This window comes from Acomys russatus, chromosome 2 (genome assembly GCF_903995435.1).
Source record: "Acomys russatus chromosome 2, mAcoRus1.1, whole genome shotgun sequence".
Classification (NCBI taxonomy): Eukaryota; Metazoa; Chordata; class Mammalia; order Rodentia; family Muridae; genus Acomys; species Acomys russatus.
Window position 1 is genome coordinate 1,799,681 of NC_067138.1, and position 25,908 is coordinate 1,825,588.

At 49.2% G+C, this 25,908-nt stretch overlaps 1 protein-coding gene across 1 annotated transcript in view; it reads right to left on the minus strand.

The window, feature by feature from the left end:
• Nucleotides 1–25,908, minus strand: part of Pax5 (paired box 5) — a 176,207-nt gene that overhangs the window by 126,311 nt on the left and 23,988 nt on the right. The window contains exons 4-5 of the mRNA XM_051165094.1: nucleotides 22,293–22,357; nucleotides 18,975–19,103 (exon numbers count right to left, since the gene is read on the minus strand). Of these exons, the coding sequence (XP_051021051.1) occupies nucleotides 18,975–19,103; nucleotides 22,293–22,357 (194 nt within the window). The remainder of the gene's footprint in view (nucleotides 1–18,974; nucleotides 19,104–22,292; nucleotides 22,358–25,908) is intronic.

Below are 25,908 nucleotides of genomic sequence, written 5' to 3' on the forward strand. Positions count from 1 at the left end.
ATGAAGTTTTTGTGTATGCGTGAGGGGTGGGGGGCTGGGGGGGGGGGAGACACAGTCTTGCTTAGCCAAGGATAACCTTGAACTTCTGACCCACGAGTGCTGAGACTCCAGGTGCGTGCCACCACATCTGGGTTAGGTGGTTCCGGGAATTGAACTAAACCCTACTGCATGCTAAGCAGTACCTACAAACTAAGATACATCCCCAACTGTTCTATTTTGCTTTTAAAAAGTAAAGAAAAGAACTTGCAGGATTTCCCATAGGAAAATATCAAAGAGAGACCTTTTGTTGCAATGGTCTTCGGTGTTTATGTATGGTGTCTGGTATTTGCATGTATATGCTCACATATGGCGGCGGTCAAAGGAAAATGTTGACTGTCTCCTATTGTCCTCTACCTTACCATTTGAGACGACCTTGACCTCTCACTAAACCTGGAGTTCAGGGATTTAGCTGAGTTACTGGCCAGCAAGCTCTAGGGGTCCTCCTGTCTCCACCTCCCCACACTGAAATGACAGGCTTCCTGTGGGTTCTTAGGTCGGTGCTGGGGATGTGAATTCAAGTCTTTGTGCTTACATGGCAAGTGCTTTAGTGACAGCTGTCTCTCCAGCCCTGTGCAAGTGGCTTTTTAATAAGAGTAACGAAATGAAAGGTTTGGGAGGTCTGTGGATCACTGTCACTTTGGAGAAGACGTTAAGACAGTGAGTGACAGGGACCAGAGGTGCCACAAAGCAGTGTGATTCAGGAATGCCTGCCCTGTACTGCCAGGCTTGATGAGTCTTGCAACCCAGCACTAGGATGGGATGAGGGAGGGAGGAAGGTCAAGGTCACCCACAGCTGTGCATTAAGCTAGAAGCTGGGGTAGCCTACATGTCTCAAAAAAATTTGTCCTGAACCTCGTGTATCTTTAAAATGACATATTAAGCCGTTGGGTTGATGGAAAGTGTGTGTAAATATCTGGCCAAGAGCCTACCTCTGTTTTACTCAGACCCACAAAACCGTGGTGTTTTAATATCTACTGACTCCCAAGAATACAACCACCATATAAATAGAGAAAAGATGGTGCCTTGCACTGGCTAGAGTTTTATCAGGACATGTTCACAGTTTCAGAAAATCAGTTTAGTGATGGTGGCACTGCCAGAGGCAATGATATTGCCAAAACCCCAGCTGTCTGCCCTTGAGGCTGCTGGATTCACACTAAGAGTAGTGCTCACCACCTCCTCCTGTCTCCTGGCGCAGCCATACCTGAGAACTTACTTAATGAAGTACACAATTCACGATTTACACCCCTTCTTGTTACAGTGGGGACACTGTATTACTTTTTAAGATGATGTGTGTTGGTAGGTTCTCTTTCATCTGAATTTCACTTTAGGGCAGCAAAGAAAGTACTGCATTGCAGGCTGGAGAGATGGCTCAGAGATTAAGAGCACTGGCTGCTCTTCCAGAGGTCCTGAGTTCAATTCCCAGCAACCACATGGTGGCTCACAACCATCTATCATAAGATCTGGTGTCCTCTTCTGGCCTGCAGGTATACTTGCAGACAGAACACTGTATTCATAGATAAATAAATCTTTTAAAAGGAAAAAGAAAGAAAGCACTGCACCACTTTCAGCACCACGAGGAGGTGCTGGGCTGAGGGGATGTAATGTGGATTGGGATGAATGATTTCCCAGTCCTTTCCGGTCTTGCCGTTTGGAACTATCCCCTACTGTGGGCAATTTTCGCCATCTATCCAACAGAGAAAGGGCTATCTCAGGGACACAAATTCTCCAGAAGCTGTTTTAGGGACAAAAGACAGGTGCCAGCCAACCAAGGACAATACAGGCGGTAAACTTTAAACCCCTACCCAGATCTAGCCAATGGACAGAACATTCTCCACAGTTGAGTGGAGAGTGGGATATGACTTTCACACGAACTCTGGTGCCTCATATTTGACCATGCCCCCTGGAGGGGGAGACCTGGTGGCACTCAGAGGAAGGATAGCAGGTTACCAAGAAGAGACTTGATACTCTATGAGCATATACAGGGGGAGGAAATCCTCCTCAGGATCAGTCATAGGGAAGCGGCATAAGGGGAAAATGGGAGGGAGGGAAGAATGGGAGGGTACAAGGGATGGGATAACCATTGAGATGTAACAAGAATAAATTAATACAAAATTTAAAAAAATAAAAAAGATACAAAGATAAAAAAAAGAAGAAGAAGAAAAAGACAGGTGCCAGAAACAGTTCTAAAACAGCAAACAGTAGGATAAGGAAGAATGGGAGCCTGCCTGCTCCTAAAAGGCAGGGAAGGCGCGGATCCTCCGCTTTCCTTTTCAGAACGCCATTTCCAAAGCTGGTTTGGTGGTACATGCCTGTAACCCCAGCACGCAGGAGGGAGAGAGACAGGAAGGGTAAGAGTTCAAGGTCATCCTCAACTACATGAGATCTGGTGAAAAGAAAAAAAAAAGAAAGGAAGAAAAGAAAATGATTTCTTAAATCCAAAAATCCTGTTAGACTAAGCTAAGAAGGCCTTGGGTTCTCCCTGAGCTGTTCCTCCCTGTCAGCTTTCCAGAGCCAAGTTCAGAGGGCAAAGCCAGAGGAGAAAATGACACTGAATAACGGAGCATGGTGACACATCCCTGTAATCCCTGCTGAGAGGGCTGAGGCAGGAGGATCAGGAGTGAGTTCAAGACAGCACAGACTTCCATGAGACCCTGTCTCTAGAACAGAACCGATGACTGGAAACATCAGCTCACCCACTGTCCTGCAATCGTGAACAGTGATTGTGGGGTTACAAGAGCAACAGGGGGAGAACTAAGGAGAGAAAGAGCAACCAAGGGGTTGAAGGGGCTGTGTGCTATCTATGCCAACTGCTTGGTTTGTGTCCAGCCTTCACTTTACTGTGGCCTTAGACTGTTGATTTAGCTGCTCCAAGTTCCCATCTACAGGAACGAAGATGGTAACAGTCCTTACACTTCTGGGAGCTGCTGTAAGCACATCTGTCATAGAGAGAGCATGTCAATCTCACTGTCCGCCTCAGAAAGCCGAAGAAGGCAAACGGTTTGTTTCTAGTGGTCACAGTGCAACACCAGAGGGCTCTGAAGTAGAAACAGAGACCTGATCGTAGCCCCAAATTCCCTGATGATACCTCTCTCGTTCAGCAGGCTCTGAGAGTCTGGGTCAACTCCCTCGTTTTTTTTTTTTTTTTTTTTTTTTTTTTATATATAGTGAAACTGAAGCCTGGGAAGAAAACAGAATGAGATCAAGGTTCACACAGCAAACCTGTGCTCCTTTCTCAGTCCAGACTCCTTCTGGAGTTTACCCTGCTTTTCTCAGACTCTCTCTGCACATGTAAAAGAGGAGGCGGGGTGAAGGACGGAGAGAGGGAGGGGGGAGAAGGAAACAGCCTGGTGTCTAGAACCACAGAGAAACTAAGATTACCAGAACAGAAGCCGACTAGCTCACAGCTCCAAGCCAAGCTTGGAAGGCTTCTGAGATGCACCTCCAACCCTCTGTCCTCAGAACTCACAGTCTGACAGAGGAGGCCGCAGAAGGCTGAAAGAGCTCGCTCAAAGGCACCCTTCTGTGTGGGGGCAAAGAAAGCTTTCTGTGGCAGGTGTCACGTCAGAAAGCACAGGGATGCAGACAGGGAACCCCGTGGGAGGCAACCCATCTCCTCGCACAGAGCTCACTGGGTCTAAAAATAAGGTCCCTCAACTCCCCAAGCCACAGTACTGAGGAAGGGATGCCTTTTGTCTCTTTTGAAACAACAACCGCCACCACAAAAAGAGACTGGAACTCGGGGTCATGGGGGAACCGGCACAGATATAACCAGGAAGACTGGCCGTCCAACAAAGAAGGTAACTCGATAGATTCCTATCCGGTTCTGCACTGTGTTCCCCTTATCCATCCCGGCATCTTGGTCCAAGGCGCCTCGGAGCTGCTCTCCTGATCAGCCAGGCTCCGAGGTAACACTTGCTCTGTCCCTGGCGCCCCTCTGCTCAGTTCGCACATCATCTGCTCCGCTGCCCAGCTCCTGCGGCCACCGCGCCAGCGCCCGCGCCCCCCGGGGCGGCGGAAAGCTGGCATCCGTTGTTACCATAACAAACTCAATTGTTCTCAGCAGGGCCCCGGCAAATAAAGTCATTCATTACCGGCTTCTCCCGGCCACAGTGGGCTGTGCCGCAATCAGCGGGCCGCGGGCTGCCCCCTCGCGGGCCGAGACACGCGCCAGCGCCGTTACCTGCCGGGGCCAGCCCGCGGCGCAGCGGCCGCCACGCTGCGCCCCGAGGCCCAGCAGCAGCGGCGCCGGCGGGAACAGCTCCCGAACACCGATTAGTTTTATCTCGGAACGTCAATTGACTTGTCCTGATTGGCTTCCTGCCGCCAAATGTCAATTAAATTGCAAATGTTCAGCGGAGGCCCAGCGCCGGGCGCGATGGAGAGCTGCCCCTTCCCGAGGGCTCCCGGTGCTGCCGCAGTGGGTCTGATTTCTCTTTCCACACTGCGCGCCGCAAGGCCGAGCCATCCGGGCCCAGGAACCCACCGGCCAGGCCTAGGAGATGGAGGCAGGACCGCGGGTCGCCAAACAAGCTTGCCGGTACAGATCTTTGCTAGGTGACAGGGCTGGGTCTTGGGGTGGAACTTTTGGCGTGGCCTTTAAAAAAAAAACAAAAACAAAAAAACCCAAAACCCTTCTTGCTCCTTTTGCCTTGTTTTCCGCACCCACCAAAGCCCAGGAAGACCTGAAAGCTTGGAATCCTGCAGCCTAAACCCGGGGTTTTAGTGTGCCAAGTCCTGTAAAGCACGCCCCCGTCTCCTCCACCCCCACCCCCTCCACGCCCCCACACCCACGACCTTCTGAAGCAGATTCTGTTTGTTTGTTTGCTTGCTTGCTTGCTTGCTTTGTGCCAGCTGGCCTGGACCACATATGTAATCTGGAACTTCTGATTTTCCTACCTCCACCCTCTGAGAGCAGGGATTACAGATGTGCGCCACATCTACCTTTTTTGTGTGGTTCTGGGGGTGAAAGGGGCTCCGTGGACCTAAGACAAAGGAGGCACTATTTTTGTTGTCGTTCGGGTCTGTTTTGTTTGGTGACAGGCGTGCTCTATGCAGGCCTGGAGTTGGTGGTCCCCCTGCCTCCACCCTTCCCCTACTGGAATTGAACACCACCTCTGAAAAAAGGACCACTCCTGAAAACGACACATCTGGCATCACCACTCCCATCTCCAAGAGAGTGACCTCCGGAGCACAAGGCAAGAACATTGTCCCAGAGTTCCCAGAGGACAAGTGACCAGTCAGGCCTGAGCTCTTCCAAAAACTTGGCTTCACTGTTGTTTGCTCCCACTTGACAAATGGCAAAACTCATCCGTGGGCAAGATCACAAAGCAGAAACCTAAGCAAGCCGCGTTACAGTAGCGTGGGTGCATAGAGCACTATCTTTTGCAGAGCGCTGTCTTGTGCACTGGGGCACGCGAAACTTGCCAAGGCTTTGGGGCAATCACTCTCTCTTTGTTGGTAAGAAAATGGAGCTGGGTGTGGTAGCACATGCCTGAAATCTCAGCCCTTGAGAGGTCCAGGTGGGAGGATTGGGAGTTCAAGGCCAGCCTAGTCTACATGACAAGGCCTTGGGGGAGGGACTGTGGAGATGGCTCGGTGGGTAAGATTGCTTGTTCTTCAAATAAAAGGTTCTGAATTTGAATTCCCCAGCACCTTTGCGGAAAAAACTAGAACATGGCTATGTGTGACTTAACCTTAGCATCAGGTAGTGGAGACATGTGACCCTCAGAGCTCAATTACCTGTAAGTCTAGGCAAAAACAGTGAGCTTCCTGTTTGGTGAAAGGACAGTCTCGAGGCAATAATATGGAGAGCAATAGAGGAAAACTCCTAATGTCCTCCCAGGGCCTCCCAGTGAGTATGTGTGGGTGTGGGCACCTGGGCACTCACATACTTGTACCACATACAGACACATATGCCATATACACGCCTCAGTGACACACCCAAAGGAGGGAGAAGAAAGGGTTGCTCAAACTCAGCAGCAAGGGGGTGCCGAGGCAAAAGGGCCCCCTGGAGTCCGGTACCCCCAGCTCTACCTCAAAGAGGCCCTGCACAAGGACAACTCAGGCGTGGGCTTGGCTCTCACCCCTCTCCCTTCCTGAGGGAGCCAAGAGGAAGACATGTAAAGTCGATCTGGAAGATTCTCTGGGCCACAGGGAAGAACTGGAAAGGATGTCCAGAAAAGAGCCATTTGCTAGAGGGGTGATGCCTTAGGCCCGAGAAGAGAAGTTTTGCTGTTTGCCTGTCCAACACACCTCCCCCTCGACCTCTTCTGTCTGCCTCCCTAAGGTTGCCTCTTGAGAGAGCGCTACAAGGGTTCTTAACTGATCGAATGTCCAGCATTTAAAAGATACAACCCTGACCAGTCGTCCTTTGAAGAGGAGAGATGTTCACTGAACAAAAGTGCCATTCAGAAGTGCTGGATAGAGTCTGTGTCTCAGAGAGAAAGGAAATGAAAAGAGAAGATGGAGAGGGAGGGAGGGCATGTGGGAGAGAGAAGAGGGGACCAGGAGCTAGAAGGCGTGTCAGGCTTCCTGCATCCAAACGGGGGTGGGGGGGGTGGGGGGGGAGTCATTTAGGGCAGGACCACAACTAAATCACACAGCAAGGTGGTGCTGAAACCAAACCAGGAAACCCGGCTTCTCCACCCGTGTGTGAGTGCACAACCTACAAAAGCCCCCTCTCCCCCGCACAGCCTGATCAGTTGGGTTTCTAAAGCATGGGGCTAAAATTGGGGCTGGAGGTATGGCTCAACTGGCACAGTGCTTGCCAAGCATGAACTTTCCCTAGCACTGGGAAAGGTCTAGGTGCATTATATAAACTGGGTGTGTGGCACACCTGTAATCCAGGTAACCCTGGTAGGAAAATCTAAAGCTCAAGATGACCCTGGGGCTACAAAGCAAGATCAAGGTCAGCATGAGCTACACCAGACCCTGTCTATCTCAATCAGTGAATAATTTCTGATTGGTCCTTCTAGCATTTTCTTCTGAACCTAGCCAGAATAATCCTATTAAGCTGATATACCATTTTTAAACAAGAGAAAAAGCCAGACATGGTGGTACATGCTTGCAGTCCTAGCACTTGGAAGACTGAGTCTGGAGGATCACTGTGAGTTGGAGGCCAGCATGGCTATATAGTGAGACCTTGAGAGAAAAATAACAGAGGACTGGGCAAGAGAACAGGAGATATAGAAATGTTTCCTCAAGATGTTGTCAGGGAATCTTAGACTCAGAATAAAACTGCTCTGCTCTGATATTAGAAAAACAATAAAAATCATTTCCTCCGGCCAGTGCTAATCACATATCATAGGTAACATTTTGAGTTACCAAGAAAGACATGAAAAGCTTCCTTTCAATAGGTTTATTTTTAAAAGTGATCAAGGAAAATACTCAGCTGAAAGCATACGCAGCCAGCAGTTAAAAAGGCCGGGTAGGGACCCCATCCATCCATGGCGTTACCCATGTATGTGACCAGCCAATGCTGACAGGGAGGTGTGCAGAGGTTGCCAGAGAAATCTCAGAAATGGAGACCTCAGAGGTAAAACAGGATGGAGCCTAACTGCAGCCTCAGAGTAGAACTGACAACACAAAAGTGGCCTTGAAGGCCCATACTGGAGATAGCTGAAGACATGCCTATGGGGACACTCAGCCCTATACTGGCACTATCGTATTGTGACACTGAGAGGCAGACCAGAGGGGCAGGCAAGGGTACACTGGAGCTAACTGCCCAGGCATGAGCCCCAAAGTTACATTGCCACACTCTGGGCTGAGCTGTGTGACCTTGGACAACTTCCTTGACCTCTCTGAATCTCTGTAAAATAGACTGTGATGAGAGTACCCGCTTGGTAAACTGATTGTATTAACTGCATTAGTCATTTAAATGCCTGTCATCAAAACTTGTCAGTGCTGGTGACTGTACTGTTCTTATTGCAGCTCCTGGTCAGGGCGACAATCCATCCACACTAGGAGCACATGCCTATGCATTGGGCACACACGTGTGTACATGTGCCTTAGGACAGAGGGCGCTCATCCCCTGAAGAATGGTTTTTCCAGCTCCTTTCTATGGGGCTTGGCAGCCTTGCTGGAGGCTTTGGGTTGGACAGGAGACAGGAGTCTAATGGGTGAGGCTCTGGGCTCCATTCAACAGCCTGCCCTTACTAACCAGCCAAACCCACGGCTCCTCAGACATCAGGATGTGTTTGCTACCATGCACCAGGCCCTGAGCCGGGCACTAAGGGGACATGGTGATGGCTGCAGACGTGCTTCCCACCCCCATGGAGAGCACAGGCTTTGGGAACTGAGGGAGGATGGGCAAGTGACAGATGTTTCGTTTTTTATTAACACAGCTAGAAGGAACAGGTAGGAGGGGACCCCTCTTTGTGCAAGTGATAATCAAGCTGGACCCTGAAGTCATGGAATGTCACCTGGCCTATGTTGGGGCAGGGACGGGACGCAGCACTGTAATAAAGGGCCTTGGGAATCTCCCCAGCACCTCACGTGCTGCAGTCCATCCCTGGGCTCAGCTTGCAGGCACAGCTGGTACATTTGTTTACTTGTGGGGAAACTGAGGCTCTCCCAAAGTCTCCCAAAGTCACAGGAGTAGTGATGGGCGGAGTCAGCAGTAAACACCAGGTTGCCTGACTCTGACCCAGCTGAGCAATGTCAGCGGAAAAATGCAGGTGATTCTGAGGAACTGCTACAGGCGCGAAAAGACAGCGAGGAGCAAGGAGACCTTAAGAGTCTCAGGAGGCAGCCAGCTTTGCTAAGACGTTCCAAGGGCTGTGGAGGGCCCTTTAACGTGAACCGTTAAAAACTCTTCTGTGGACCGGGAATCAGAACGGCATTGCAGAGGAGACCCTAGGCATGCCGTGTCTGTGACCCTTTGGAGAAATCAGGAGGCAGAGACCAGCGAGGAGCCATAGCAACAGTCCAAAAGGAGGGAAGAGAATGTTTGGACTAGTGCAGTAGCAGTGGCGATGGAGAGAAATAAGGAGGCTGAGGAAAAGTTAAGACAGAGACACCGTGTCTCCAAGCAGACATCTACCAAAAGCTGCCTTCTGTGTTTACAAGCCTAAGGAGAGAGGACAGCAAGACCCCTGCCTGACAGTCCCCAAGGACATACCCTCTCTCTCCCCTGCAACCCAAAGCATTTTTTCAATCAGACATTTTATTTTAAAACCAGCACAAGATTTGCTGAAATACGTTTCCTATGAGAAGTGACATGCCCACAGTCATACAGCTTAAAAAAAAAAAAAAAAAAAAAAAAAAAAAGGAGCCAGAATAGAACTCCAACACCAGTGTTGTCCCTGACACACCACCAAATATGCAGGCCTTAAGGTCCAGATGTTCATTTAATGTGAGGGAATTAAGACTCAGAAAGCAGTGACTTGCCCAAGATCACGCATCAAGTAAAGGCTCAGGGTAGACCTGGGAATTCTTAAGTTTGTGTCATGTCATTTGGGCCACAAGGTAAGAAAAAAGATGGGAGTTATTCCAACAGCTGCCCCTCCAGCAGAGAAGTGAGACTCCTCAGATAAGTGGCCAGCCTACCCCAGTATGACACTCTGGCCCAGGAACAAGCCTATTAATTCATAAATGGCCAGTACCTACTGCCTTGGTACCCTAGACAGCAACTAAGCTGTCCTGGGTCAATGGTGCCACCTGGTGGTTGGTGCTGGGAACTCCCAATCCCTCCTCAATCCCTTTCCCCAAGGGGCCACACCTCTCTATGTTTGCTCACAGCTCACCTGATCTCTACTACAAGCAATGTCTCTCACACCATTATCTCTTTTATAACTTCTTTTAGTGCATCTTCCTTCCATGGCACACCTCAGCTTCCCACAGGACGAGGCCTTTCTCTCCAGAGAATGATATGTATGCCAGTCGAAGTGAAGACTGGAGTGTCTAAGTGAAATTAGACGTATGCCCAAGCACACGTTGTGCACACACATGCCCGTGAGTCACTCCCCCCCTCCCCCGGCGTTCTAGAAATACCCAGAAGCCCGTATGTAATCAGAACAAAAAAATCTCCTTTCAGATCTGCTTTTCGTCTAGTACCGGGTGTCAAGATAAATACTAAAGGCACTTTCTTATTTTATTATAGTGCACTCCCAATCAATATCATGGCTGAATTTTCTCCCACCAAAAATATACCCAAGGTAGAGCCTGCAAGCTAGTACAGAACTGAACCGGGAGAGGGAATGGGTGGGTCCCCAGCTCTGAGGGAGCCCGGAAGGAAGCAAGCTGGAGGGCAGTTAGACCTCAAACCCTGTGAACATTCTGCTGGAAGAGCTTAGTGGCCATACATCTCTGTGGAAGCCAATGCCTGAGAGAAGAGTCCAAAACTACACATCCACTGTGTGAGAGGATTGCCAAAGCCTCGGGTGTCCGGCCACTCACTCCCAGTCACGAACGAGAGACACTAAATAAAGCCACATCGCTGCTCTTCCTGTCTGTATGAGAGACGAGCAGGCACAGCCAGAGTGGGGAGCAGCCTTGTGCACGAACCCCCAAGGTGTAGTCTGGAGGCCCAGAGGGTTCCCAAGACCTTCAGGGTGCTGTGAGGTTAGAACTATTTCCACTACAATGTCACAGTGCCATTTGCCTTCACTCAAACAGTGGAGTTTTCCAGAGGCTAGGGTGTGTGACACTATGACAGTGAGTACAGAGGCATCCTTGTGACTCTAGCGATTGCCTGTCAAACCATACACTGGAGAAACTTGCACAGGTGTAAACAGTACCACTCCTACCAAATTTTCAGTTTAGAAAACAGCACTTATTTCAAAATAATGTGTTACTCGTTTGTTACTGTTTTAATAAATTAATAAATAATTTAATTTTACCCACTTTAATTAGCCCAATAAGTTAATTAGTTCTTAATTTTTAAATCTAAAGCGGTCCCAATACCCAAAATTTGAGAGCTTCTTGTCATATCCCTAGGCTCCCCTTAACACAAATTCAGTGAATGGGAGCTAGAGTCTGGGGGAATATAGCAGGCTTCGGCTAAGCAGGCATGTAAACAGTGAGGGATTGGGGGTGGTTGGTGGCTCTGGCTCCCACGCAGGCTCCCCTTCATTGAATCAAACTGAAACCAAGGGACCCAAGCTGGGAGGAACTGAAACTTGCCCGCCTCAACCCATGGGACAGGACCCAAGCCTGAGGGGAAAGGCCCATGAAGGCCCACAGGAGACCACCTGGGACGCCTCACTCAGGAGCCCCTTGCAGTTGGCTGCGTAGGTCTCAGCTGATGTGCTTGTGGCTTCAACAGCTGGACAAGGAAGAGCAGCCAAACAGACTTGGAACTAGACATTCGGTCCTTAGCATCTCTGTGGCTCCTACATGTCCTTGGGTGATGCCAGAGCTTCATGCCCTGGGGAGTATAACTCACGTGACATCGGCCACACTGTTCTGGGCATCTGCACCGTGCTTCCTTGGCCCTCAGATTTCCCAAACCACCCCCTTCTGGCCTGTGCTGGACTGTCCACACCCCTGAACACAAGGGTGCACATGCTTGCATACAGGCATACATTGCTGCCCCTGGGACCTGCCAGCCATGGCCTTGGACTAGACAGAACTCCTATATCTAGGGCCCAGGCTCAGATTCTAGATTCTTGGGGTTTAGTAACTAGCACAACTGAGGTGCTAGAGCAGGCTGGGAGGAGCCACCCCGAAACTCAAAGGGTAGCTACCACCCAGAATCCCAGATCTGACTTCTCCCTGGATGAAATCATGACCTCCAACCAGCCCACTGCCACCTAGCAGCAAGTGAGGACTTTTGTCATGGTTCTTGCCTGGACAACAAGAGAATTCAGAGAAGAGGCCATCTAGATGAGGGTACAGGATACTCCCCACAGAGTCAGGAAAGTCTCTACAGGCACCACAACAAAATGGCAGCAACAACCTGCGTGCCCCTACTGTGAGGGTGGGTGCCTCCTTACAGGCCAAGTTTGTTGCTTTCCAGGGCTCCATGCTGACCCTGGAAGCACCCATGGGCATAGGGAGTTGTGAAGGTCAGAGGGGCCAGCACTGAGCCACATAAGGGAGTGAGATGGCTATAGACAATCCGGACAGGCTGGCTAAGCAACTTCTTGAGCAGCCCCTGCCAGATGGAGGGTGCTGCTGCGTGATGGCAGAGAACACTAGTGGCCTGGAAGTGCCAAGCAGTGAGAGGGGAAATAGGAAGGAAGCCACAGTTGGGAGGTCAGAGCTCATGGTGAAGTGTCCCTGAAACTCAGTGGAGGAGCTCTTAATGCCACAATCCGGTACCTTATGGGTAAGGTCACAATGACTCTTAACAGTGAGGACCACAGAGGATAGATATCAAGAGTTTTCTGAGGATCAGATCTTCTAGGTTTTCCCATCTGACCTACTTGGACTCTTCTTCCATCCCAGCCTCATTTCTTGTCTGCATGATGACTTTAGGGGTGGGGTGGGGGTGGAGGTCGGGGACATACCATAACCTCCTAGCTGCTCTCCATGACATGAGCTGGAGACCCCTGAAGACACCCAGCCCTCCAGCCCCAGGCACTCTGTTTTTGTCCCCTACGCCGGAGGGACACCATCTGGTATGTACTCCGCACCTCTCTCCATGGAAAACTGAGGCTTGCTGGGACCTTTTTTTTCCCTCCTCTGATGGAGAGTAAGAAACTTGGGGTCCTGAAGGAAAAGAAAAAGGACATGGAGTGGCCTCTGGTTTTGCAACCGACACCTGGGGGCACTGTTGTTCTGCCCAGATGTCCATGGGCTCCCCCAGCTTGTCCTCTGGTCCTCCTCCCATTCCTTCAGTAGCCCCCCAACCCCCAAGCCCTGACTGTTATAAACAGGAAATCGGTGGCAGGCGGGCCTGTGAGTTTCAGCTGCCAAACAGCTTGAGCTGTGGCTGAGCCTGCTACCATACCCTGAGCCTGGCCTCACCTCCCAGTCCCCAGTGGCCATTTATTTAGCTTGTATTTAAATCCCTCTGGGAGCCACTTCCTTTTAACCTCATGATAATCCACAAGGCTCTTGCCACCTGTCCTTTCCAAATGACAAAATACAGGTTCAGAGACCAGGTTACTTGCCCAAGATCTCACCACACGAAGTCCTCAGACCATTCCAACCCTGGCCTAGAATGCCGCCAGAACCCATGTCACAGCCTCAGCATCTCTGGGAGACAGGGCTCCCCTGAGATCATAGGTTTGTGAAAGCTTGGTGCAAGATTTATGGGCAAGGTCTGCCACTAACTCCTGATTAAACAGCCCTAGCTACGCCCATGCCCATTTCTTCTGGGAAATCTGACAATTAGTTCCCCTACTCTGTTCCATTCTCTGCCCAGAGTGCAGGAAACATGTCCAGAAAGACAGAGAAACCAGAGCCCACCAACCCATGGCTACAGTACTGAGCCCAGTTCTCTGTATAACAGCACAGTCCTATAGGGATTTGCTAGGCAGGGCTGAGCTGGGGGGCCTCTGGCCAAATGACAGAAGTCAGGGTTGGTAATAAAGAGAGTGTGAAAGAGAAACAGAATGGAAAAGAAAGTGCGTGGGGTGGGTAACTAATAGGAAGCAGGAAACACACAGAACTAGGAGAAGCCAACATGAAAGGCACTCCCAAACAAAAGGCACCACCAGAGATGCAAAACACCCTAGCAATGGGAAGAGACAGTTCTGAGAGAAGCCCGAAGCCAACTGTCCTGACCTCACAACAGGGTCACACTGAACCTGGCATTATTCTAACAGACTGGCACCTCAAGGTCCTGTCTGTCCTTCCTGGGCAGCGGCCTGTTTGCAGTGTGCCCCGGCTGCCTGTCAGCAGCTTCTGGTCCAGCATCAACGCAGGTGCTGGAGTTTGCCTTTCTGAGCTGGTGAAAAGGTTCTCACTCGACTGACCTCCAATATTCAAGGCCTTTCAAACTCAGGGGAGGCGGGGAGGGAAGGTTGGGGGATCTGAATGGGGGCCCTTGAGACCAGCGGAAGAAGGCAGAAGGCCTCGCTGGAGATCAAAGTTCCAGGAAGCAGCACAGGGGCTGTCCTTTCACCCGCAGCTGCTATTCACAGCCCTGCCTGGTCCTCCCAAGTCCAGCCTGCCAGCCTTTGAGCTTCTGGAGATGGAGGCTACACCTGGGGCACTGAACCTTAGGCCCAGCAGGGTCTCAGGACCACAGCTTTCTCCATGAAAGGTCACAGGTGAGACCAAGGGACCAGGCTGCCTCTCCACAAGGTCCAACTCCCAACCTGACAGTCCAGGCCTTTCCCTAGGACTCTGGGGCATCTCTGTGAGCAAGGGGTTCCATCACATGAAAGGCAGATTCAGAGCCAGGCAAGGCAGCAAAGGGGGAATGAATAGAAGACTGCTTCACACTCTGCATGTCACAGAAGCACCAGCTGCCTCAGCTGTCACAGCCTCCAAATGCCACAGTGACCAAAACAGATGCCTTCTCTCACCCTTTTGTCCAAGCTTGCTCATACCTCTAGTGATGGGGAACTCACTACATTCCAAGACGATACTCCAATCCACGGTCCAGTCTGGCTTGTGTGTGGAAACTGCATGATAGGCTACCTGCTATCTGGTCCAGCCTCAGTTCTGTGTTCAGAATCCACAGGACCCGATGCTGCTGCCTTGGCCCTAGAACTGTTCACCTGAGCTTTGGGCTAAGTTGTTTGTTGTAGCTCCAGGACTCTTTACTCAATTAGGGTTTTCTGTGGAGGCCCCGACCTGCTAAACATCAGCCCCATGGCTAAGGATACCAGAGACACCGTTTGCTTTCCTCATTAGTTAGGCGTTCTCTAAAGGCACGTGAGTGACCCATTCTACCAGTAAGCATTTATTAAGCACTTACTATGTGCTCCATATTGGTCAATGCAGTAGCCATTAGCCTACTACAATGAATAAGCACTGGAGATATGGCTAGTGCAACTGAGAAACAGTGTTACTGCGTATCTTAGGCTGGCCTCGAACTCACTGTACAACCCAGGTTGCCTCCAGACTCCCACATCAATCCGCCAAGTGCTGAGACTGGAGGCATGTCCCACCAACCATATTTGTCTAAATTTTCAAATTTCATTTCATTTCAATTCACTCACAATGTAAAAAAAAGCAACCAGGTTGGTGAGGCAACTCAAAGGGACAAAGTACCTGTGGCTCAAGCTTGATGACATAAATTCTACCAAAAACCCACATAAAAGTAGGAGAGGAAAACAAGCTCCACAAAGTTGTCCTTTAAACACCATGTGACCCTGTGACATGTGCATGACCTAGCACAGAGAACACAAATAACAACAGTAGCAATAATTAATCCACCTAAAATAAACAGCAAAAATTTTGTTTAAAAAAGAGAAGCCACACAAAATAATCGCCCTCCTAGCAAAACTTCATTATTTTAAGAGGATTGACAGCATTTGATGTGAGGCTTCAGATACTTGGCATCCAAACTGAGATGTGTTGTGCATGTTGAATGCACACCATACACCATATTTCAACAGCTCTCTAAGGTGCAAGGGGTCCGAACCCGTGTTCTCATGTGCGCTTGTCTATCAACTCCTTTACCAAGCAAGCTATCTCCTCAGCCCCTAATTTCATTTCTTTCTCTTTTTACTCATTATTGGTTTGGGGGTGGTGTTGGTTGACTATGTAGTCTGAGGCTGACCTCCCTCTGTGTTTCCACCCTGCAGCTTTGGTCTTACTCTTTTGAGACAGTCTTGCTGTGTAACCAGTCTGGCCTTGAATTCAGCCCCACCTTCCAGGGCTAGGAGAAGAGGAGACCTCAGCCCCTGTTGTCCTTCTTGCTACTCTTTGGTCTCCAGAAAGTGGTCAAGCACACACGTGGCTTTTGTTCTGCTTCTGAGCATAGCTGGTGGGCACATTATTTCCACATCCACATTCAGCAAAGCGGTTCCTGAGTCTCTAAATTAGCCATTCTGTTTTCGAACTAAACTATCAGGGGCTACAGTCAGTACTGAGCCACCACAACATGTTTGCCACCTCTCTGCTGTCCAAGTCCTGAGGCTGACCCCATCTCTGCGTGTGCTCACTGGCGTCCCACACTGGGCACACTCTTATCTTTGACTGGCGTGTTCTCTCTCCTTAGCCCTCTGATGCATCTCCCGAGAAGAGCATACCTAAACCCTTTGGATCAAAACAGGCCCCTCTCTGCCTTGCTCACCCTACCCCCCAGGGAGAGTGTCACCTCACACACTACCCTTTGGAGGGATGCGAGGCTGTTAGTCTTGACCTCCTACCCTGCCCTCTGCATGAGGTTGTATGCCATCACTGCCTCCTCGACCCTGAGGTCTGAGCAGGAAATGCCCACAGAGCAAATCCCAAGTCCAAGCTGGAGATGCTGGTGTACCCGGGAGCTGGGTGAGGGACCCTACAGGGAAGCCTCAGTTACATCATGAAGATGTGGAGCAAGATAACACGGTTGTCTTCCTCCTGACCCTTGAACACTCTTTTCCTGCTGAGACTTCCTGCTTACCATTCTAGAGACCAGCACCTTCCATACCCACAGTGTGATGTCCTGCCATGCCCAGGCATTCTCTGTGTTGCCCGGGTTACCGGGTCATATTCTCTCTCCCTACCCCCGCCCTCCCTGCACTCACACGCCTGACCTCACCACACCCTTAACAGCATCCAACCTACTGGCCATGCTCTGTCACCTGCCACTCTTTTTCATACCCACCAAAGGCTCTACCCTTCCACAGGCTGATTCCCCTTTCCCCACTCCCCCACCCCCACACACAGCTCCTCTCTGGAGAATTAGGCCAGTGACAAGCCTCCAGATAATGCCAGGGGGTGAGACCTCAGGGCTCTTCAGGTCCTTTACTTCCCTTGTGACTGTCCATGTCACAGAGCATTCTGGAACCTTGGTTACCTTCCCAGATAAAGTGAGGGTGCTGACTCTGCCCTTTCGCCTCTCTTTTGGGCCAGTGCAAGGATTCATAGGAATACAGAAGGAGGAGAAGAAAGGATGAGCAGGGCAGCTGTGAGCGGCTTCATTCAGCTGCACAGGCCCTCCCCGCCCACTCTGCCCAGCCCTATCAAACCTCCAAGACGATCTAATCTTTCTATCTTAGCCTCCGTACCATGGACTGAAATTTCACCCCAAGTCTTCTTAGGGTTCAAGACTCTACCAAAGGTTTCAGTGCCAGGAGGACTGCAGAGTATCCAGCCCTGCATCCACTTCTGAACATTCTTGTTTTGTTTTTGTTGTCTTTGAGACAGGCCCTCACCGTATAACCCAGGCTGACTCTGGGCTCATGGTGCTCCTGTCTCAGCCTCCCAAGCACTAGGATTATAGGCGTGTGCTACCACATCCCAACTCCTGAAAGTTGTTCTCTGATCTCTGCATGTACATGATGGCATCTGTGCACCTCTACCCATAAATAATAAATAAATAAATAAATAAATAAATAAATATCTTTAAATTAAATTAACTACTGAGCAGCCACCATGCTCAGTAAATGAGCTCATCAACAGAGCCTTCAGGATCACCAGGCACCGTCTGATCTACTGTGTCCAAACTGCCTCTTCTGATCCAAGACAGTGAACCAACTGGCCTCCCTAGCACCATGCCCCCCCCTCACCAGAATCCGTGTTAATAAACATTAAACTAGATTTTTTTTTCTTCTTTCTCCAAAAATCTCTGCCTGAGCTTTTAATTGCAAAGGAACAATCCATAACCCATCCCTTCATTGTGATCAAACACAGCCAGACACCAGCTTAAGCACATCTGCTTAGAGTCCAGGTGACACGGAGAGAAAAGATGACACCACCCACCCCATAAACCAACAGAGATGGTGAGCCCACCGCCTCCTGCAGCAAGATGGCCCAGCAACCCACTGAGTTAAAGACTTCTGACATCTGTTCCAAAGTATGGGAACAGGGAAGGAGGCAAGGCACACTCTGAGAGCCGTGAATCACGCCAACTTGGCCTACCACCACACAGGGAGGCTACAGGCCCATCTCCGGTGCCCAGGGCACATAGACTCCAGGTCAATCAACCACTGGGCTGAGTAAATTTTTTGGTTATAGATCTTGGGTAGTTAGGCATGTATCCATGAGAACATACATCCTTGATATGATGCTGAGGAAGAACTGTGACAACAAATAGATAATTAAATTAAAATTTCTATCACTCTGCTCTCCAGCCCTGAACCACAGCTCCACGGCTTACACACAGACACAGACACCCTCGCACACATGCACACACAAACCCACAAATGCATGCATGCATGCATGCATGCACATTTTTGGACTAAGGTTTTACAGACTCCCAGGGGGTCATTTCTCCTCTCACACTGGCTAATGCCAGCCAGTGCCAGGTGCTCACCAAGTGCAGGGAGAGCAGGCAGTTACTATAGCATGTGTCCCACACAGAGGTAGTACAATCCAAGTGTTCAGGTAGCACAGGAGAAAGTTGTCATTTTTGTAACCCCAGGAGGCCCCAGTGCTCCTTCCTTTTAGTTCCAAGGGCAAAAATGAGATGGTCCCTTCTTTCCCTCCACACTCCATCATCTCTTTCTCCACAGAGGAGTATTTCCAGTGCCTGCCCTGTCTTCCCAATGTGTCCCCCTCACTGCAGAACAAAGCAACAGTTGCCCTGCCCAACCACTCTCCTGCCTCCAAAACACACAAAGGAGACACTGGTGCTGAGCTTGGACCTGCTACACACAGCAGCCCTGGGTACCACATCGGTCTCAGGATTCTCTTATAGGCTGCAAAGCACAAGGCCACGATGGCTTTTCTCACCCAAGGAGTGAAGATGGGAAGAGACCAGCAACAAAAGAGTCCTAGTCAGGTGGCTCTCCATCTTCCTTATCTGAGAGGAAAGGACAGGGCCTTGGGAACTCTGGTCCTCTGCAGGTCAGGGTGTTGACCTGGCACTTTGGTTTGTACCCTCCATGAGTGCCCTTCGCAGACCCTATTTGGTCCATCCATAACAAGGATACACAGCTGTCTCTTACCTTCATCCCTCTTGCGCTTGTTGGTGTCGGCACTGGGGGACGTGATGCCCAGGATGCCACTGATGGAGTACGAGGAGCCCGCAGAGTCTGTGCTCACCGACGACACCTGTGTCACGGAGCCTGTAGACACTGTAGAAGGAGAGGGGAGCCAGCCTGTCACAAAGATGCTCACTAGATACACTGGGCTGGGTACAACTGCCACAGAAGGGAAAGAGCCAGGTCAAGGCTACCTGCCCTGACCGATCAGAAAGAGATACAAGCACAGACGATGAAGGGAATTTGCTAAGATCTCAGCTAGTCCAAGGGTGCAGGAGACAGAGGACAGGGTGGGGAAGAGACCTAGATGCATTCCTGAGTCATGTTCAATCTCTGTTTATATTCAGCCACATATACATTCAGACTCAGACACACACACACACACACACACACACACACACACACACACACACACACTAAATAAAGTGTGATTAAAAAGTATTGATGAATACTGGAGAACGATAATGTGTCTCCTACTGGTACTGTGTTTCTCCCCTGATCCTTGCAACAGCCCAGGGTACTACTGATTGCTTCTGTTTGTCAAACGAGGAAAGTTAGTTACACAAGGTGCACACAAGGTTTCAAAGTGATCTGGCTAAGCAGCACCACACTTAGCCTCAGGTCTAAATTTTCCCTTCCTAGCAGTGAAAACAGAGGTAGTGACTTCTTGTGGTCAGGACCCCTAAATCCCTAAGAGTCAGGATGGGCGGGGACTTCAGCAAGTTTCACAGTGACTCATAGTTTAGAATCCAGGGGACCCTGGATGGCTGGATTTCCACTTGTGGGATGTGGGGGTTCTTCCCCCATTCATGAAGGCCAGCAGGCCACTCCTGCACACCTCTCCATGAGCAAGTAGCTGGAGGCAAGTAGAGCCTTTAACTGTGCAGAGCAGGACGTGGCTGAGAGTGATAAGTCACTTTCTTTGGGGCAGAGACAGCACCCCACTTAGCAGCTCTAGAGGGAACAGTGCCTTCCTGCTCACACTTGAACTTGGTTTTAGATCTTCCTTAAGAGACACCAAAGCAGAAATTGCTAACTTCTCTTTCCCTTCACCAGAAAAAGTTCCTCAAAATAGATTTATGCAAATCCCACACCCTCTTCTGTATTGAGGTGAAAAGTACAAAGGAATAAAGAGATCATTTGGCACTTTAAACAACAGACACATGGAAGACGGTTATGGCCGTGTCACTGGCAGAGCCAATGACACTTGCCTTCTGCAGTCACACTGGGCACAGGGGACCCAGGTTCCGGTTCTGACTTCACACATGACTTTAAACTAGTCACTCAGCCTCTGGGCTCTAGTGTCCTCCGTGCTCAATGAGTCTAGAATCCATCTATATGGAGCTGTACGCACATGAGATACAGTGTTAGTAGACATTGCTAGGGCAAAACATGTCACTCCCCTGGGTGTTATTCCTCTAACACTGCTGAAAGACAGTTTTACTTTCTTCATGCTACGTGCACTGAAACAGTTAACGCCATAAGTGAAATCTCAGCCACAAACACCCCCTCACCCCATCAAGGAAAACCTCTTCAGTCCACCACTCTCCTGCTATTCACCCAGACCTGTTTCCTGGGGTTGGGTTTTTGTTTTGCTTTGTTTTTTGTTTTGCTTTGTTGTTGGTTCTCTCTGTGTATGTGTCTCTCTGTTTCTCTGCCTCTGCCTCTCTCCCTCTCTCTGTCTCTCTGTCTCTCTCTCTCCACGTTTTCCTATGGGACTAGAAACCCTTAAGAAAAGGACTTTTTGTCTGGCATTGGTCTTACACCCCAGGGCCTGCAGAACAAGGATGTAGCAAAGCATTTCTAACTGCAGTACTGAATGAAGAATGGTCTTTAGGCATGGAGGACTCTGTTTTACCATCATTCAAAGAGCCATCCTTAGAGGACCAGAAACCCCAAGGAACACCTGTGTGACACCCCCACCCCGTACAATAAGGAAACTGGTGCTCAGAGCTGAGAGAGTCATCTGCTTGACTGGGTGAGCTGATGACAGAATTGGAACTTTAAGCCAGGCCTCTGGCAATTTTCTCATCACATGAGAAGTCCAGGTTTTTATTTAAAGAAAGAGTGGCAGTGGAAGTTGGAGAGATGGCTCATTGGTTAAGAACACTTGCTAATCTTCCAGAGGACCTGGGTTCAGTTCCCATATCAAATAGCTCATAATTACCTATAACTCCAGCTCCAAGGGATCCACTGCCCTCTTCTGGCCTACCCAAGTAAGCACACACACATTGCGTGCGCACGCACACGCACACACACATACAGAGAGAGAGAGAGAGAGAGAGAGAGAGAGAGAGAGAGAGAGAGAGAGAGATTTAACTGGCAGTGATAAATGTACTAGAATAAGGCAGGATCTGAGATGCAGTTTTGGGGAATTCTTGGGGTCCATGGCACCCAAACTTGATAAATAGTCACCTGCTTTCTCCCAGCAACCTAGAGGTATTCCTTTGTCCCAAGTGGAGAAATGACTTGAGCTGGGTGTGGTAGCACATGCCCTTTAATCCCAGCACATGGGAGGCAGAGGCAGGCAGACCGCTGTGAGTTCAAGGCCAGCCTGGTCTACAAATGGAGTCTAGGACAGCCAAGGCTACATAGAGAAACCCTGTCTCGGGGGGAAAAGGAACATGGCTTGATTATAAATGTCATCTCCAACTCCTCTTTGGAGAAGAAGCAAGAAAAAAGTCTAAACTTTTGAGTGTGGTGGATTAGGACCCCACCCTAGTGAGTCACAGTCGTGCTTCGACTTTCCCTGTGGACCTGGGAAACCCCACAGGAAGCCCTCAAGAGTTCGCAGACTACAAGAGAGCGAAGCGAGAGCAAGAGAGAAAAAAAGTTTGGGAAGTTTTGCTACATCTTCACTCAAGACTGCAAGTGCACAAAGAATTGCAGACGGCTGGTTATAGAAGAAAAAAAACACATTCAAAACTACTTACTGACTAATGATGCAGAAAATGTTATGAATAAGTACCCCTTTCTTGATTTATTACTTTAATTATCTGACATTCTATAGACCCCCATTAGTGGATTTTTTTTTGGCTTAGATTTCAATTTTCTGTCTCATGGTGAAAGCTATTTATCATAATAATCAGTAAAATTCAAAACCTTTTAGCAGTATTTATAAAATTCATTTGCCAGGTTCAGCCCTTGGAGAATGACAAAGAAGGAGCATTAGGACGCGTGCGAAGTGTTTTATGCAGAATTATCTGTCCATAAGAATGATTAAAAGTTCTTTAGAATATTTGGAGCCCATTAGATTTTCAAATTTTTTTTAAAAGTTCTTACCTATGCTGTGACTGGAAGCTGGGACCGGCTGATTGGGAGGCTGCTGTACTTTTGTCCGAATGATCCTGTAGGCAGTTGGGGGGGAAAAAAAACAACAAATGGCTATTTACCATTGAGAAGGAAAGAGACGCTGAGGCTGCAGTGTCCCTCCCTTGAGAGAGAGCTTGCCTAGCATGAGCAACGCCTTGGGTTCCATCCCCAGCAAGTACTAAGCTGCATGTGGTAGTACACACCCATAGTCCCAGCATCTGAGAGGAGGAAGAAAAAACAACACAAGTTCAAAGTTTTGTGGTGTGTGTGTGTGTGTGTGTGTGTGTGTGTGTGTGTGTGTGTGTGTGTCCCCTAGCCAGTCCAAGCCTAGGGCAACAAACATGGGGTATGGGGGAGAAGAGACCTTAGCTAGGTATGCAGAGACAAGAGAGAAAGGGGCAGAGTCAGGTGGGAGAGCAGGAGCCCAGGCTGGGACTTAGGAGTTCTGAGGAGTTTTCTCCCTGATTGTCTTTGGGTGGCTTTCACCCACAGTCCCTGACCTCAGTGTGTGTGTGTGTGTGTGTGTGTGTGTGTGTGTGTGTGTGTGTGTGTGTGTTCTCTCCGTCACACCCCCCAAGACTCCCTATGTTCCCAAGGCTATCCCTTAGATTCCTGATCTCCCTGCCTCTTCTACTAGGTGATGGGATTACAAGTGTGCACCACCACACCTGGCTGAGCTCCTCTTTTTCTGTAAAAATAAGCTGATGTGATGCTAGCTAGTCCAGGTTGGCCTGTTTCTCAGAGTTGCTTCCCCTCCCTAGAGCTCAGCCCCACCTCTGGGATGGAAGAGCAGGCAACCTGTCTGCCCTCTGGCAGCACTCTCACGTTGGTTTCTTTGCCCTAAAGACTTCACAAATAAGATTAATGCACCCACCATGGAAATGAACAAGGAAGAGGATGTGTGCCACCGAAGCTGGGAAAGGTTGAAGTGCTGCCCAAAGAAAGTGCTTGGTGTGGCTTCCCTAAGCAGCCAGCTCGACACATCCCATGGGAAGGAACTTAGCCACAGTGCTACTCCCCAAGTTTCACCATATTGCTCAAGGATGACAAGAAGGAAAAACTCTGTGTTGGAGAGATGGCTCAGTAGTTAAGAGAGCACTGTCTGCTCTTCCAGAGGACCCAGGTTCAATTCCCAGCATCCACACAGCAGCTCGCAACTGTCTGTAACTCCAAGATCTGACACCCTCACACAACATACATACAGGTTAAGCACCAATGCACATAAAGTTAAAAAAAAAAAAAACACCAGAAAGTTGGCCAAAAAAACCAGTAAATAAATGCAGAGAAAGGCTAACGCAGATGATCCAAAGCAAACTCCAGGCCAAACTCAGCCACTTGGTCCTGCTTAACAAACTCAGTAGACAGTTCTCAATTATAAACTGATCACTCCCGGTGTGGCCTCTAAGAAACTGAAGATTTCCAGTTCCCTGACCAGACCTTAGCAAAGGACACATCAACCTGACTTCAAAGCAGGGAGCCAGGTTATCTACATCAAAACCCACAAAGGATGTGGGAGCAGGTTCAACAGACTATACATTTGTAAAATTAAAGCTTTACTAAGTTAAAAGCGACAAACTTCATAGAAAGGACCCAGGCAGCCAGGAGTGTCCCAGCATGCCTTTCCAGAATCTTTGCTGCAGTCTAACACAAACCTGATTATAACTTTGAGTCAGACTGTTCTGCTGTAGCCTCAGCACAAGCAGGGAGCTCCCATGGATCCTCCCTTGATTTAGGTAATCAACTACTTTTCATAAAGGTTTTGTGGGAAGGCTAGCATTTTTAAGAGATAAGACCACACTTGCTTCCCTTTCCCCAAAGCTTGGCAACTTCTGATGCCCTGCAGGATTTTAGGATGAGCCTTGATGGTAAACTTCCCTCAGGATAAACAGAGGCCTCCAGGGCACCGTTGGCATGGCACATCTTTGAACACGGAACAAAGAAAACCAAAAGCCCCTGTGGGAGCTGCAAGGAAGCTCCCTCCCCCGCTTTTCGGAAATAGCTGAGACACAATGTAATAAAATGTTGGCTTTCTCTAGACATAGTTTGGCTCCCAGCTCAAACTGTTACTCTTTCACAGGACACTTGGTAGAGTTTTACTTCGTTATTAGAGTGCTCCTGGCTCATCATAGACTACTTTTTACCTTTCTGTGTATGCGAGTGTGTCTGTATAGTGCTGTGAATGGCCGTGGCCATTGTATATGTGTAGAGACCATACTGTTCATAAAAAAATAAATCTTGTAACTCAGGGTAGGTTGGCAAGCCAGCAACCTGGAGATCTGCTCGGATCTTACAATGGAGCTAGACTTATAAGTGTGTGCCACCATAGCTGGTTCACGTGTATGTGCATGCGTGCGTATGTGAGTGAGCACGAGCACGCGTGCGTGCAAATCCTCAGGCTGGTGGCAAGCAGCATCACTTGGCTCCCAAAACTCTACCCAGCTTTTGTGAATGTGGATTCTTAGGAATCAAAAGCAGGTGTCTGATCTCACAAGGCACACCATTTGTGCCCTGGGCCATGCCCCCAGGTCCACAACAGACTGTGTGAATGCCATGGGTAAGTGTGAAGAAGGTATCTTTCAGGTGTGGTGCTGCTTGCCTGTAATCCTAGCACTTGGGACGCGGAGACACAAGGATGGCAACTCTGAGGCCAGTCTGAACTGTATATCAAGACCACATCTCAAAAAAAACAAAACACAAAAAAACTGCACTCAGGACGCATACTATACCCACATTCCTGCTGCTGTTTCAAAAACACCATTTCCCACCCACAAATCAGAACTAAACTGTGCACTCAGTTTTCACATCCTGCATTTGTCACATGGCATTCTACCAGGAACTCCTCACATGTCACACACTGTGTCTGAGTGTCCATTTGGGCTGTTCCAGCTTCTGCACAGGAAAGACAAAAGCAGTGGGTCCCTCCTGTTAAGCTCACTGGGGCGTCATCTCTGCCCTACCTGACATACACACACCACCCCACTCATGCTGGAGTCAGAGGACAGCTTGCCGGAGTTGATTTTCTTCTCCCCCCGCCCCCCATGTGGATGAAAGGGGTAAACTCAGTTTGTGAGACTCAGTGGCATCTTGCTGAGGCTGCCGAGCCATCTTGGCAGGCTTCATCTAATTTTTGTGTATGTCTCTACAAAGATGTAACAGATAAGTCGATGTACAGATGAGCTAGAGATATATCCTATTTCCTACCGAAGTCCAACACAAAACCCTAACTTTAGTAAAATTGTCTAGAGGCAAAACAAAGTATTTTTTTACATTTCTTTTCAAATACCTGTATATCATTGACAAAGCATTATGAAAAGCCATAAATCATTAATGGGCCGCTGTAGTGCAAGAAGTAAATGCACAGACCACAGAACATACTAGAGTTCAAAGCCAGCCTTCAGTTGGCCAGTCCCATGACAGGAGGAGATTCCTTACCTCATCTGAAAAATGAGACTAAAAATCATTCCTACCCTCATAGAATTATTATTACTAGGGCTGAATTAATAAACTATTTAGACGCGGATGATCCATATCAAATGCCCAATAAATGTCACATGCCGTCATCCCCACTGCTGTCTCCATAAAGATA